Genomic DNA, 15,559 nt, shown 5'->3' on the forward strand with positions numbered 1-15,559 from the left:
TTTTCTCTATTCGTCTTTAGCATTTTTTTCTTCACACCAATTATATATATATATATATATATATATATATATATATATATATATAATAATTCTTTTTCACTTCCGAATCGTTTCGTTAAATTCAAGACGTTTCTCTAATTCTCATGGCTGTTTAATAAATAATAATAGACGTGTAAAAATAAGATGAGAAAGTTAGGCGCAAACCTAAAAAACGTAGTTTCTAACGGTCGGAAAACCAACGGCTCAAATTTCCGAAATGCAAGATTCCGAAAATTGAAGTTTCGATAATGCAAAATTCCGTAAAATAAAGTTTCGACAGAGTGAAATTACGAAAATTAAAATATACACACACAGCGTAATTTACACAACAATTGGGTGTAAAAAATGTGAAAATTCGAAAATTAGAATTATCGGTATTCCAAAAATGTAAATATCGAACATTCGAAAAAAAGAAAGATCAAAGTGGTGAAATTTCACCAAGCCAGAAATTCAACTCATTTCGATGTTTCAGATTTTTGAACTATATCATTCTCGCCCTTTCGGAACTTTTCAAATTCGGAATTTAAACCCCAGCCCACAATACATATCGTTGAAGATGCGTTTGAGGTCGGTTTTATTTAAAAAATTACACCTTTAGACGGCCAAAGGGAAATGTAAAAATGTAGAATGGAGAATCAGGGAGCTATTCTCGTATTTTCACGCGCATTGTGCTCCAGATTTGTTGAGCACCGTGAATCTATACTTAGACTCGAAGCACCTTCCTACCTACACTAAATTCTGTCGTTTCGTCTATTTTCGGCACTGTTTACACATCGCTGATCCTGCAGTCCGTTGATAGGTACACAAAATTTGAGGAAGCAGCATGACGAGCAGCTGATCGACTCTCGATACTTCTGAAATAAAGTGCGCGACCGGACATCGAATCGCGAACTAATTGTCGAAATTAATTATCAAAGGTCTGATCGTGACGCGAAGAGTTTGAAAAATTATTTTATAATATCTGCGTAAAAATAATACGTCGTAGAAATAAATAAATAAATAAATAAACGTAATATCATATTAACCTATCGCCTGGCTAATCGACTTCGTGTTTTATGTAGAAATTTTTGGCACCGGATGTAAATTTTGCGAAAGTAAATATCATCGTCACACGTTGCAGGTAATTTTACTGCAGGTCTGAAACGAGTCGCAATTACACTGAGAATAGAATTTATTTACTCTTAACAAAAGCATCCATATAATTCGAATATGGCGAATAGAATAGAAATGTTTCGGTATTGTTATGAAATTTTACTTTTTTTAATAGTTAACAAATCATATTTGGCTCAACTATAATTTGGTGATAATAATAACGAAACATTCATTTCGCCATATTCAAATATACGTTTGTTAACCGTAAATAAATTTCTTTCTCATTCTATGCTTAGCTACTTTTTCATACGTAAATGACACGCACGTGTGTCCGTTTGCAAAAAGCCACGTCTTCGTTATTCGGGCGATTTAATTTTGCGTCGATTCGTATGCACGTTTTTTTGTTTTCTGTATTTGAATCAAGTCGTGCGGCGTTGAGACGCTTTTTGGTTTCGATTTTGTAAATCAAATACAGTTCGTGGTTGTTGAACTCGAGTTGCGCAAAACGAATTCAAGTCTCGTCTCGATTGGATCAGTGAACTGCTCAGAGATGCGGGAAATAACAGATAGATAGATATTAAATAAATTCTCACAATTCGATCTAACTGTGATTTTAAATTCAAGCCTCGAGTTGGGAATTTAAATATTTACAGTCAGCATTTGAATCCAAGTATTTAATTAATTTTTACACAAATTTTTTCGTCAATGTTTCCAAACGAAATTCAAGCGTGATTATAAAAATCCTTCACGTGTTACTAATTTGCGTGAAATTTTTGGGAAAAATAATATCAAACGATAAAAAATCGTTTTATTTTTTCGTTGCAACATTCACGATTAATCGCGCAGTCTGTCGGATTTGAGAAGTAAGTTATAATATTGTTTTTTTCTTCTTTTCACGCCAACAGTTCCAGTCGTTACAGGATCCAGAATTTCAGCGCGTTGGGAAAATTGCGCAAAAGTGTATCAACATCGTAAGGACAAAGTTTGCGGTGATTAGAAGAAGTGATGCAGAAAAAAAAAAAAAAAACAAAACTAGGAAGGAAATGTGGCTGCGCCTTACAAACCGCTTACATCTGATAAGAAGTTGATGACGCGGTAAGTTCGCGGTAGAAATACACATAAATATACTGTGTTTATATTTTGTAATACGATTAATTGATAACGCATATTTTTCTCAGCTACTGTCAACGCGAATGTAACTCGAACCATGCAAAGGTTAGAAAAATCTATGCAAGAAAAAATGTCTGATTTGAAAATCGTTGAAAGACACTCGAGACTGAATGTGAAGATTGCTGATTTTTACACCGCGCCGATTTCTGTGCACCGGTCAGAAAAAAAAAAAAAAAAAAATCGGAAATATTTTTAGTAGACGATTATTCACTCATCGTGGCATAAATCACATAAATACGAATTCTAAAATCACCCGGCGCCGGCTGCAGCTATATTTTCTATATCCGAATACACGTATAAGAATAATGTATGTATGCGTAGTAAAAATACACACGCGTGTCACGCAACTGATACACGGACGTGACTTTGCTCGGCGGAACAAAGGCGAGTTTGTTAAACTGATCGAGAAAACGTTGAAGCGATGATCTAACGATGTTCAGAATTTGCCGTGGAAATTCGGAGCTTCTCATGGCGTGAAACGAAGCCGGAAACTCGGGTCAAAGAAAACCATTAAATTTGCTTTACTACGGTCTGAGAAATCCCCCCCCCCGTTTTCGTAATTATTCGTTAATTAAGAACTTTTCCGTTTCACGTTTCCGTTCGTAAGCTCAGACCTTGGGTTGATAATGACGTCGGAATGCGAGAGAAAAAAAAGAAACGACGCTGCATAGGTATTACAATGTTTGTACAAGCACAAAAAAAAAAAAAAAAAAAAAAAAAAAAAAAAAAAAAAAAAAAAAAAAAAAAAAAAAAAAAAAAAAAAAAACATGACGTTTGAGAATGCGAATTTATATGGTCGATGGTTTATTTTTTTTAAACTTTTTCATACACCGCGTTTCGACTCCTTCTGCGTATTGTACCGTATATGTTATTATTATACATGTATACAATCGGGAGATAATAATTTTTCTCCGTAAGAAGTCAATTTTTGTCTTTCGTATATTGTGTTTCCATATTGTTATTATTATACACGTACGTATAATTTGTGAATGTATGTCATTGTACATTTTTTTTTTTTTTTTTATTTCGGCGACGCGTAATTGTAAACGATTGGGAAAAATCGACTGGAACTTGCTGTCGCAATTCATTATTACAAGTTATCTAGACCTCTGACATTTTTTGCAGCTAAAATAGTTGAGGCCGAGCTGACGCGCTTGTTAGTATATATATATATTTTTACCAATTTATTTTATCACTCTTTACGAGTATTATCAAAACCGTTATCAATGATTCCAATGAACTTTTAAGCTTTCTGAAACTTGTCGTGTCAAGGTGTTGTACTTTTTTTTAACCCCCTCGAAAAATAACCCGGTTATATTGGGATTCCGATTATCATGTCAATTATTATGGTGTCTTAACACTTCGATGGCGATTTTTTTCGTTGTACGAATAGGAGGGGTTTTTATTAGAAATGCGCGGTTATTGTAAATTGTAATATTTTTGGATTTTCGTCTTTGATTTTAATCGTATTTTCATAACTTGAGTGAAGCTCGATTGTAATATTTAACCACAAATAAATTAGCAACAATCCAATAGCTTAGCGGGCAGTAAAAATTCCCAACGTAAAAGCAAACAGGTCGTAAAACGAAATTAATTCACTGGCGAAAAATTACTAAATTGATTCGCGAACTCGATGAAACGTTGAACTACGACGAAGAGAAACCAGCGGCACGTGGGAATAACAAACAGGATAAACAAATTGCTTATCCATATTGACCGGATTTCTGACCAGCAACATCATGAATTTGTGGTTTTTTAAAGCGAAAAATAAGAAGAGCAAAAAAATTAGCAGTCGTACAAAAACGAGCGATTATTGGAGAGGAAAAAATTTTGTGTCTTCTATCAGCAATAAAAATGATTTCATTTGAAAGGTTGTAATTTGCTGAAATGGCTATAAAGTTTGAGTTGTTTATATAGTTATATTATAATACTTTGCACTTGGCTGGGGAATTTACATTTATTACAAGCTGGAATCGTTTGAAACATTTTTTGCAAAACATTTTCGTGTTTTGCCACGATTATCAACGAATGAATATAATTATTACCAATTATTTGCGCGTGACTTCTGAATTATCGAGTTTCGGTCACTTTACTATTACACGACTATTAAAAACATAAATATAATTAATTTTGTAGCCGCAAACCTAAAACACATTTCATCTTGCTGTTGTTTTCGATCCTGTTAACTGGTATCATATTTCATTGAACTTGTAATTTATTGCGATAAATAAGTGACAAGACTTTACTCGACCGTAAAAATTTAGTTCATCATACAAATTGCAAATCGAACGTTGCAAAAAGGAAAAAGATTACGTTATAATGTAGTTTTATTTAACATACTAGCGTGTCATTTCTCCTTATAACTATGTTGAAAAATATGAAACGTCTCTAATTTTTAGTCATTGTTAAGGGCGTCGTCGAAATTCCGAATGTGAAAAGTTCCGAAAGTCCAAAAATGAAGAAAATTACTAATCTGAAGATGGATGATTTTCACACTGAGAGAAATTTTTAGTTCCGGTTACCGCTCAGTCCTCAAACCGGCAAGTCTAGCATCCGTTACTATCCTTTCTCATTGCGATCACTGTTGCTATATTTTCTTGCATCCGTTGCTAAAATTTAATGTAACAAACTTTGTCGTGTCTTGAAATTTCGATTTCATCACATCAAGTTTCCCCGGCATGCAATTCGGAATTAGGCGCTTTCGGAACTTTTCAAATTCGGACCCCGCCCCGATTATCGTCATTATACGAAGCGGATCCTCAGACTACCTTCCAAGCAACGGTCCGCTCTCTCCCTTGAAGCTTATCCTGCTCAGTGCTCGCCTCTGGAAGCTGCTGACCGATCCCTGCTTCTCCTTGCTTCCCGGCGAAGGTACGGCGAGGTGATCATCCTCCGGTGCATCCTCGCAGAGCTTTACAGCAACGGCGGCAGCCGGTACAGCCGAATGAACGAGAAGCTCGCTCCAAGGAGTGGTCGTAGCTGCGGAAGCGGCGTCCTCTTCCTCATCCTCGGAGTTTTTCAATTTTCCCAGCCTCTTGTCTTGCCCCGGTGTCAGCATCGCTGCATCCGCAGCTTTTCCTCCTCCTGCAGCAGCCTCGACGCTCTGCGTTTTACCGAATATTCCAAACATTCAACTATCATCACGGAAAAAGAGGTGACATTAAAATAACGTTGAAAGTGGAACGCGCCGATCGAAGAAACAAAATCCTTTTTTCCAGAATCCTCGGTATTCTCTACGCCTTTTTAACACGACATACTTCAGTCGCCGAGTGATTCATACAATTTTAGTTCACAATCGGTACAATTATTTCAAACTATCTTCAATTTTGTAACGCTAGGTAATCACAGTTTTGTTGCATTACATTCGAGATTTTTCAAAGATCGCGTCATCAGATATCATTCCACTATACTCATACGAAACACTGCACGTTTTTTAAATACAAATCAACGCTGTTCATATTATTCCTATCGAATTTCCCATAATTTCCCCCTTAGCTTGAACTAGCATGTATAATACGGTGATCGTCGCGCCAACCGACGCAACAGCGTCTTTTTCAGGAACCAACTCGTTATCTGTCTTCATTATCTTTAAATACATACGTACACGTTGTCGTTGTATCGTTAAAATTTTAATATCGCACAGAGTGTAAAATAAACAAAGAAGTCACAAATTAATAGGCACAACGATAGAAAGATTTCCCGCCATTTTACGTCAACTTACTTTTTTTCTTTTGCTCGACACTCGAAAGTTATTATTATTATTCTTTTTTCTTCTCCCACTGTCACCCCCTTTGTATCTGATAATTTTCACTTTTTCCAAACTTCCAACTTCTACGGCGAAATGTTATATCCGTTATATTCCCAACTAACACTTGTCACGTGTCACGGGTTTGCGGCACACGCCGTGTCGACGGTTCGAGAGCATTTGACATGCGCCAACTGTAATATATATATATTTATATATATATACTTATATTACAGTCGGTAGCGCCGCTAAAACTTTGCCTCACTTCTCTTCGACACAGTTTTTCTTTATACCTCGTTCACGGATCCAACTTTTATCTTGATCGGGAAATGATTTTTTTAATTAATAGGACACCTTATCCATACATCGATCTCGCTCCACGCGGCTCATTATACAAGTATATAATTATATTCACGTATCACGTATGATGTCAAATTCTATTTCGAATCGTCGGTAAAAAATATCGTAGCAACCGGTTCCTCCGCGGAGAATCGAAGAATAAATAATATTATTGAACGCGGTGTGTAAAAGAGTAGAAAAAAAAAAAATAAAAAAAAAAAATGATAGTAAAATAAAATGAAAAGATAAAAGTACAAAAATTTCTACACAACGCACTGTTTACGTTTTCCTTTCGAATTTCAAGTTCGTCTCTCCTCGGTGCACTGATCGAATTCAACCACTCGGTGATAATCCCGTTTTTTCCCCCTCGCGCGAAACGAGATGCCGATTTTCCGGTCGTCGACTTGCAAGAGGCTCGTTTAAGACGCGACTTTTTTTTATTGTTTCAGACCGACTTTCCGACCGTTTTCAATCCGCGTACGGCCGCCGATCGGGACCTGTCAGCGCGGCAACGACTTCTGAGATTGCGGCGGCATCGGGTTAAGCGAAAATACGCGCACCCACACCGACGAAAGACGAAACACGCAAACCTTGGCGCCCACGCACACAGCCGGCCAGTGCCTTGCCATACCGCTTCGGGCGAGATAGGCGATCACCGTGTGTGCGTGAATTCTACAACCGCGAAAGCGACACGCATGCACGAAGACGCCGATCTACGTACCCGCGTATTTCATTCACTGACGTCTTAACTGCAGGCGCAATACGGAGGCCGAAGTAATGTTGCTGGCGAAATTCAAAATTCGAAGCTTTTACGCCGAGTTTACACTATAAATTGTTATTTCCGGCAGGTAGACTTTCAGCGATCGACGATCTCTGCCGGGATTCAAAGTATCGAAAGACGCCATCTGCTTCGAACGACGCCTCGTATTTAATTATAAATGTCGTTTTTCTCTACGTATTTTACCACACTTCGATTCAACGTAACGGAATTAAAGTCCGACGGCTGGCACGAAGTGTTTTGGAACTTTTTTATTACCGCAAAATACCTGAAACTATCGGCTCATAACCTGGTTGCGACGCCATATTGTTCCACCAAAGCTCGTGGCTGAAAAATATTTCCCTTCGATGTCACGAACGAGGAAATGCAATTTTGTCTTTACGATAAATCCGGATGACGCGTGGAATGACCTTCCATACATGAATTCTGTCTGCGTCGATCTGAAACGAGTTGTGCCGTTTTCGTGCCTAAATATGGGATCAGGGACAAATTTCAGTGTCTCGAAAGAAAGGATGAAAAAGAAAAAAAAAAAAAATCATCGTTTCGTGATCCGCTAAATATACGTACATTTGTCTTGTTCGATAATGAATGTCAGTTATATGTATAGTACCGAGGTTTAAACAACGGCCAAAACCAGACCGGCTCAGCTTTATCTCTTATACCAAATAAAATTCACTCGCGCTTATAAAATTAATGATTTCGTCGGAACGACGCGAAATTTGATCCCACCGTGGTAGTTTTTACGCGGCAAATAATCTCTGGTGCTCGGTGGTCCCCGAAATCAGAACGACGTCGCTGATAAGATTGTCCTGCAGATATGTCCGTGCGTCTAGTTTCCGCACACTCGGCCAGGGCGTGAAACGTGGTTATGCATACACGGCATCGCCGGCAACGATGTACGTACGTACGTAGGTACGTACCTTAAACGTACACGTATGCTTATAAGAGCGCGTGTAAACGTGTGCTCAATAGCGTCGACCGTTCTCCGGTGACAGCCATTTGCGTTTCCCTATTTTTAAATTCAAATAACCGCGTATATCCATGAAGCGGTTCTCTGCTTCATACATCAAAACCTTTCGCGATTTTCTTTACTGCTGAGAGGAAGTCTTTTCACGATCTTTCATACACGCTATGGATGTTTATACAGGCACGTACATACAATAACGTGCTTATAGTTTATTTTTCATTCCCATTGTAATAATGATGACTGGATCGTGTTGTGTATCATTGTGTATGTGTATAAAATCGCTCTAATATACGATTTAACCAGCATATTTGTTTTCGCATTCTATTTATCGTGTAAACGGTGTATAATCGTTCAATTTATACTCTGTAGAGCTGAAAACTTGCTACGAAATAAATAAGGCCACGGGTTACGTATCTCGGATTTGCACACGCTGCACATGCAACGAGTCTTTTTCCATTTCGATTGCGGATTTACCGACGCGAGAACTACAATCTCCCCAGCATACAATTAATTTATTCGTTAACTTTCGACATTTATGGAGAAAATGCAAATTCAGCACACGATTGGGATTATCATTTCTGAATAAAACCTGTTCCCTCAGATCAGCGAAAACGATCAGCGATAATATAGAAATCAAAGTTCAAACTCTGTGAACTTCATTTTTATGTACCGATTTAAGGTCTTATTGGACGGATATTCTCAACCAAAAGTGAGTCTCGGTGAGAATATTGAACACTTCGCGATGAGATGAAAATCTGCAAAAAATCAGTCATGACCGACTCGATAATAAAAATTTGCTATGTTTCATATCGAAGGAATTCATTGATTTTTCTAAATTTCTCAATAGATTTGTTGAACAAATTTTTGTTTAAACAATTCATTGACAACTTTTTGACATTATTGTGATTATTTTTTTCAGATTCTTGTCTCATCGTCCAATTTCTGTCCAATAAGACATTAATGAACGAAATAATTATTCAGTCCTTGTATGATTTTCCAAATGATTACTTTTAGTGCGATTTAAATTGACAGTTGGGTCTCATCATCGTTTATAAAAGACACGTTTTAAATATAAAGTGAGAAAACTCGAGATCTAGTCTAGTGCATTTTTTCAATCATGCTCTTCGCCTCGACTTTGAGTCGGTTGCCTGTGAAGTTTAACGGCGCTTATCTCTTATACCCGATACATACGGTATTCTAGAATGAACAAGTGTGCGATGCGTGTAATATACAATCGGTACGACAAACGGTTATTACAACAATAAGATATGTTAAAAATATTTCCGTTAAACCTGTACGCAAGTCAGGTTACGTAATGTATTGATGGCAATCGGTATAATATCACCTAACCAAACCTAATTATTGGTCTCTACGCGTCTTTCATTATTCATAATTATATGTATGTACGCATTCCCACTCCTCTTTCTCTATCTCTCTCTCCTGCTGCAGCAGTGCTGGCTTATTTTCGTTGTGTGTATGCATAATCTTCTTTCGAAACCTTCGGATATAACGTGTGGAGGAGGTATGGATATGTAATCCAATCTGGGATCCGCCATGTGATCGTCCCACCAAACGTGGGCATACAATAAACCGTTACAATCGTAGCGTGTGTCGATTAATCTTTTTCACGGTAGGATCGTTGGTCGGTTTTAGACATCCTTAATGAATTTTTATTTGAAACGTCATCCGGTTCGACGAGTCAAGTTTCTATGAATCGTTTTAGTAATCAAGAAGAAATAAAATAAAATCTAGTAGAATACTCTATGCGGGATTAAATCTGCGACTAGATTCAGTGATTTCGTTCATACATTTTTTTAACGATTATTATATTATGCGCGTAGGTGGACGGAGTTCCGTTATGAAAATCTATACGTTTAACTAGACAGCGTAATGATGATCGATCGCTTCATAGAACACAGCTAACGTTAGTCGACCGTATGTCAAAGATAAACAGACATATGTAAACTTATTCTAGTGCTGCACAAGTTTATCACGAAGCCGTGAAAAAGCAGGGATATCTGATAGATTATACTTGCTACCAAAGTTAACAACGTTTTTCTCATGTGAAAATTCGTTCAACGGCATATAAGATAACATTTTTATTACTCTTGGTGAAAATAATAATTATATGATGAATAGCTTTCATAGTCAGATAGATTTGAATCGAATCTGCCTTTTATTTCATGTAAGAAGGAAGAATATTCCATTAGAATGTTCAAAGTTCGATGAAAAATTCACGTCAACATTTGTTGATTGCTTTCATAGTTTAACGTGAGGATGTATCTTTCCGAAATTCTTGAAATAATTTAAAATTAGATATAAAATACAAGGCAAATGTAATCGTTTGGAACGGAATCCGACGACTAAAGTAATTCAAATCAAATTCTTCGCGCCTCAGTTTAACAGCGCGCACAGTCTCTCAATACTTGATTTGTCGTATAATAGTTGTAACTTGTTTTTTGATTCCCTTAAATCACAGTCTCCTCAAGGTAGCTCTAATAATAATTTTCTTGCATAAATAATCAACGATAATAATAATTGATACTTTAATCACATAAATTGACATTTTATTGCGTCGTTCGTGGGAGTGGGGAAAAAAAAACTAATTGCTCGGAAAAATAATAGAGTTTGAAAAACAATCGATTATACGCGATTAATCGGGAAAACATGATCGTTTTAATCGAAAATCGATTATTTTTGGTCATCCTTAAAAAATCCCACACATTCGCCCGTTATGCTTAATTTGAGGAGAAGAGCTGTACCGACTGTGATTTCAGTCGATAAGACGGAGTTCTTCTTCGACTGAGTTCGTCAGAAGTCCGCAAGGTGGCGCTACACGCTGCGAGACGGTGATTCTCGGTAAATTAGATCGAGTACGCCATCTACATGATCGCAACAGCCGCGGATTCGGGGTACGCTTTAAATACCCACCAGTTCAGTATCGCGAAAAGATGGACGGTGGCGGAGCTTACGGTGGAGGAAAGGCTGGGGCTCCTTTCGACCCTATCGCATTTGTCCAAAGGCCTCAAGTAATACTGAGAGCGTTGTGCTTGGTAAGTGAAAGTCTTTATCATAAGCCGCGTAATATCGCCGCGCATTTCGTGTCATTACGAATCGTCGTTACAAGCGATCCTCAAACTCCTGTCAGACATCGATTTTGACAGTCGTCTCTTCCTCCACCCCTCCCCTTGCTTCTTACCCCTTCTCCACCCCGCTTAACGCCTACACGGGGTTGCCCTATTGATTTTTCACGAATTAATGCAATACGCCCCATGAGATGAACTCTCATGGTGTTTTAGATCCGTATCTAGGTCACGCTCGGCTTAATTCGCTGCCGAATCACTTTTTACAACGTTTAAACGAGCGAAATTTAATTGGTATTTAGGGCTCGTCCGTTGTGCCGGACAATAGCGACCTGTCACGATTCCTGTAATCACGGACGAAATCTTGCACATTCAGCGATTCCATGAATCTTTGCGATCGCGGCGGTGTTTAGAAATTTTAACAAAGCATCCACGGACGTGTGGTAGTTATGCAGCAATGAGCCTGTTTCTGTTCACCATTGTTCCCCTGGGGATTTTACATTCTATAGATACGCAATTAATATATTTATTATACCTGACACAATTGTTGACTAGAAATATCCCAGCTTACACCTCTGATACTGATGTTTAAAATTTTTGAATCATACGCAGTCTCAAACGGTATTCTAGCGCGTTTGATAACGTGGTTTAACATAGCCATGTGTATCGATACAATTGATGAACAATACTGTGCTTATAAATTTAAAAAAGGAACAATAATACCAAATATCCCATTTCACTAGATAATTACACGCATAAGATTTCATTGGATATTTGATACTGTCGAAACTTTCATTCCTGTGGAAAGCATTTGTAATATTAACAGAATACTCTGTTTTATTTCTCAACGGGTTCAAGTTTACCCAGAACATTTGTTCACTTGTGGTTAGATTGATAACGTGCTGTCAAATTATGGTAAAAATTGAAACCACTACAGCTTACGTATCGTCCGACACTTCCAAATATATATCAACATCGGTATTCATACATACAAATATATAGATTCCTTTGAATTTGTTCCTAGCTGTTTGCAATAATCGTCTTTGGATCCATCAGCAGTAAAGGCTACGCCTCGGTGGACGGAAAGGAAGTTTGCCTTTATAATAACGATACAAATGCTTGTAATTATGGCGTAGGAATCGGTGTTCTTGCATTCTTGGGAAGCATCGGATTCCTCGCTGGAGAATACCTCTTTGAACAAATGTCATCCGTCAAGACGCGCAAACATTACGTTCTTCTGGATCTTGGGTAAGAAATATCCCAATCCCATGAAAAATACATTATTTTACTAATTCACCCATGATTATCGTTTGGTGAGCCATTGAGATCGCATTTTCGAAATTTGCAAGTTCTCGACATTATACCTGGTTTTTAACATCTGGTAAAATAATCCATTTTTTTTAAATTAAAGTGAAATCCATTGATACTGGACGAGTCCTCACGCAGTATTGTTGTAGCTGATATTATTTCACTATGAAAAAATTTCTCTGACACTATTCGTTTCATGCTAGAATTTCTGGATTTTGGGCGTTCTTGTACTTTGTTGGATTCTGTTACCTAACCAACGCCTGGGGACAATCAGAAAAGCCCAAGGGTGGAATCGGTGTGAACGATGTCCAAGCAGCTATAGCGTTCTCTTTCTTCTCGATATTTTCATGGGTAAGAGATACAAGTGGGAAGAATTTATTCATATCATATCTAAATTGATTGGCACATGAACATACGTACGATACTATTATTCACTTTACTATCATAACTAATGCTCTGGTTAGTATCGAGGATTTTAATTGTCCCGTATTACACATAGGCTGGATGCGCCTGGTTTGCGTTCCAAAGATTCAAGCAAGGCACAGATGCAGCTTTTGCTCCAAGTTACGAAGCTGATCCAGTTGGAGGTGCGGGCTACACGAGTTACCCTGATGCTACAGACGCAGCTTATCAAGAACCACCTTTCAATCAGCAACAACAGCAGCAACGAGGTATGGGAGACTTCCAAGCACCTGCTTATTAAAGTTATTCTACGGACTTTGAGGGTTGGCTATTAAATGAATAAAATTAACTTGTGAGAAGTTATGATCTGTTTGAAGATTCTAATTTTTCTCGGCGACATCTTGACGAATTCATCACATTGTCACCCGCCAAATTATCCATAGGTGAATTCATAGAGCTCTATTGTAGTACTTGTGCTATAAATTATTCATTTTTTCAAAAATTGGTACATCTGTATACCAAAAATTATCAAATTCTATTTATCGTCAGACAAATATTTTCTGAGATCATATTAATCATTGGTATTCTCGCATGTATCGTCGGAGGTTGGGACATTTTCTTGAGAATAATAATGCTGATAATAAATCTTAGAAGAATTACACAATTCTGTTGTTCAAACAAACTAAAATAAATATCTTGAAACACACGTGTCGCATAGTAGTCTCAACAATGTAAAGGCAGGACTACGCTTTTTCTTGATAGCCTGCTCTGCCGAAGTTTATGAAATAGGATAATTTTAAGAGAAGGGTTGAGGGGGTGATAAGGACGAGTTATTTGTTGATATGTGGTTAACTGTTGACCACTTGTACTTAAGTTATCGTGCGCTATTCAATATGAAATAAACAAATATTTAATATATATGAATATTGAGCCGACTAAATTGTCATGAGGGCAAAACTATATGACCACTTCTCGACTATACAACAATGAACGATTAGAAAAAAAAAAAAAAATGAAAAAAATGAAAAGCATAAAACGAAGATGAATAGTATCTAACGATTAATAAGTTAGTACATACTGGCTATATACTACAATATATTTTAATGTTGTGACGTGTTCATAGTGACCACAACTTGCATTATTATCTATATCATAAGGTAATTAATGTAAAGATGAAGTAAGATTAGTTTAGTTTCGTTTTCGTTTTTTGTTTTTTTTTTTCTTTAATTTAATACCTATTGTCTCATCTTGCTTCAATAATATGCATACTGTAATAGTGTATCAAGGCTTGAGAATAAGTCAGCTATTGACGAATGTATTATTGCCAACATGAGCTAATTAATCTAAGTTTTGAGGATTCGGAAATACTCAGCCATTGGTAATTATACAGATTTACTCATGGTTGATTTAAATGTTTACTTTTCTACTTAACACACTCATTACTTATGCAGTCAGTAAAGAATCTCGTTGGCGTATTGAAGTTATAATCACTGGAGTGAAAGTTCAAAGTGACAAGTACAACCTTTGTTCTCGATCTCTTATTCTCAGACGTTCCAATGTATTTGGAAACCTCAATAAGCTTTAAATTTGTTGGCTACTGCAAAAGTCGTTAGATATTACATTGATACAAATAGGCGTATAATTTAACTCACATGTTTCCAAGCATTCATACATACATACACGTATAGAGAAACGTGAAAAAAAAGAAATTGTAGAATAAAACGAATATACTAGCGGAACTAACTATAGAACGTGTATTAAAAATAATAATAATATGAGTAACAGTTATTATTAGTAATAATCGTCTTGCATTTAAATGTAGTGGTGTTGAGGGTGCTCGTGCACAGAGATCTCAGTGTTTAGATGATGCTCTAGTCAAGAATATTTTATTCTGACCAAGAAACCGTATTCCGAATAATTTCTGTGCAACAAACCAAACGTTTACTTGCTTGATTTTAGCCAAAGTTTAGTGTGAAAGGAGGAATAAATAGCATGAAAAAGTTTTCTCAAGATGTGATAAAGTAATAAATTGCGAGAAATCATACTAGTGAACTTAAGAGAGAAATAGAGAAATAGAAACTGTTGGTCTATGAAATTTACCTCATTTGTTAGTATTATTAACTACCAATCAACACACCGAGCAAGGGTAGGTAGGGTGTTTCCGTTATATTTCTTACGTAATAATTTTTCTTATTGCTATTTAAAATTCGATTTATGTACTATACACATTGTTTATAGTAACTGTTTAATTCCTATATTATAAGTATATGGTTAAATCTAAATTAGATGAGCACGCAACCTGCCATATTATTACAAAAGTACATGAAGCAATACCACAGTGCGTGCACCTAATACATTTTTTGTACAAAAGATCAACTAAAGAACAAGAATGACAAAAGCGCTGAATGTATTTAATCCTCGATTGATTTAATTTATTTGTTCGTAATAGTTACCTAAGTGCGTATTTAGTTGAAAATAATCATGATATTCTGTACGTATTTATTATAAGAAAAAAAAACCCGTATTATTCCAAAATGCAAATAAATGTTACCATCTATTGTGTTAATTACTTTTTTCTACCACTACAATTGAAAATATTACATACCTGATACCCCAAATAATTAATTGACACCAAA

At 36.7% G+C, this 15,559-nt stretch overlaps 2 protein-coding genes and 1 long non-coding RNA gene across 6 annotated transcripts in view; 2 read left to right on the forward strand and 1 right to left on the reverse strand.

Moving 5' to 3' along the window:
- Positions 1-6,878, reverse strand: part of LOC124176325 (G protein-activated inward rectifier potassium channel 4-like) — a 54,394-nt gene extending 47,516 nt beyond the window's left edge. For 2 of the 4 annotated variants that reach the window (XM_046557453.1, XM_046557456.1), the window contains exon 1: positions 5,070-6,593. In XM_046557453.1, the coding sequence (XP_046413409.1) occupies positions 5,070-5,431 (362 nt within the window). In that variant the 5' untranslated portion in view covers positions 5,432-6,593. Of the gene's footprint in view, positions 1-5,069; positions 6,595-6,661 lie in introns of those variants that run through there. The other 2 variants (XM_046557454.1, XM_046557455.1) reach the window with 2 other exon arrangements.
- Positions 1-6,958, forward strand: part of LOC124176328 — a 69,636-nt gene extending 62,678 nt beyond the window's left edge. The window contains exon 3 of the long non-coding RNA XR_006869351.1: positions 6,835-6,958. This is a non-coding gene — a long non-coding RNA (uncharacterized LOC124176328). The remainder of the gene's footprint in view (positions 1-6,834) is intronic.
- A 4,030-nt stretch (positions 6,959-10,988) lies between these two features.
- Positions 10,989-14,004, forward strand: LOC124176327 (synaptogyrin). Its single transcript, XM_046557466.1, has 4 exons — positions 10,989-11,183; positions 12,238-12,461; positions 12,725-12,872; positions 13,021-14,004. Exons 1-4 carry the CDS (start codon positions 11,082-11,084, stop codon positions 13,222-13,224), a joined length of 678 nt encoding a protein of 225 aa, XP_046413422.1. The 5' UTR covers positions 10,989-11,081; the 3' UTR covers positions 13,225-14,004.
- The last annotated feature ends 1,555 nt before the right edge of the window (positions 14,005-15,559 follow it).

This window comes from Neodiprion fabricii, chromosome 2 (assembly GCF_021155785.1).
Source record: "Neodiprion fabricii isolate iyNeoFabr1 chromosome 2, iyNeoFabr1.1, whole genome shotgun sequence".
In the NCBI taxonomy this organism is placed as follows: Eukaryota; Metazoa; Arthropoda; class Insecta; order Hymenoptera; family Diprionidae; genus Neodiprion; species Neodiprion fabricii.

Excerpts from the sequence above, each read along its gene's own strand:
- LOC124176327 (XM_046557466.1), top strand. The coding sequence starts at position 11,082 with ATGGACGGTGGCGGAGCTTACGGTGGAGGAAAGGCTGGGGCTCCTTTC. Across the intron at positions 11,184-12,237 it reads TACTGAGAGCGTTGTGCTTG|CTGTTTGCAATAATCGTCTT; the intron begins GTAAGTGAAAGT and ends ATTTGTTCCTAG. Across the intron at positions 12,873-13,020 it reads TCTTCTCGATATTTTCATGG|GCTGGATGCGCCTGGTTTGC; the intron begins GTAAGAGATACA and ends TATTACACATAG.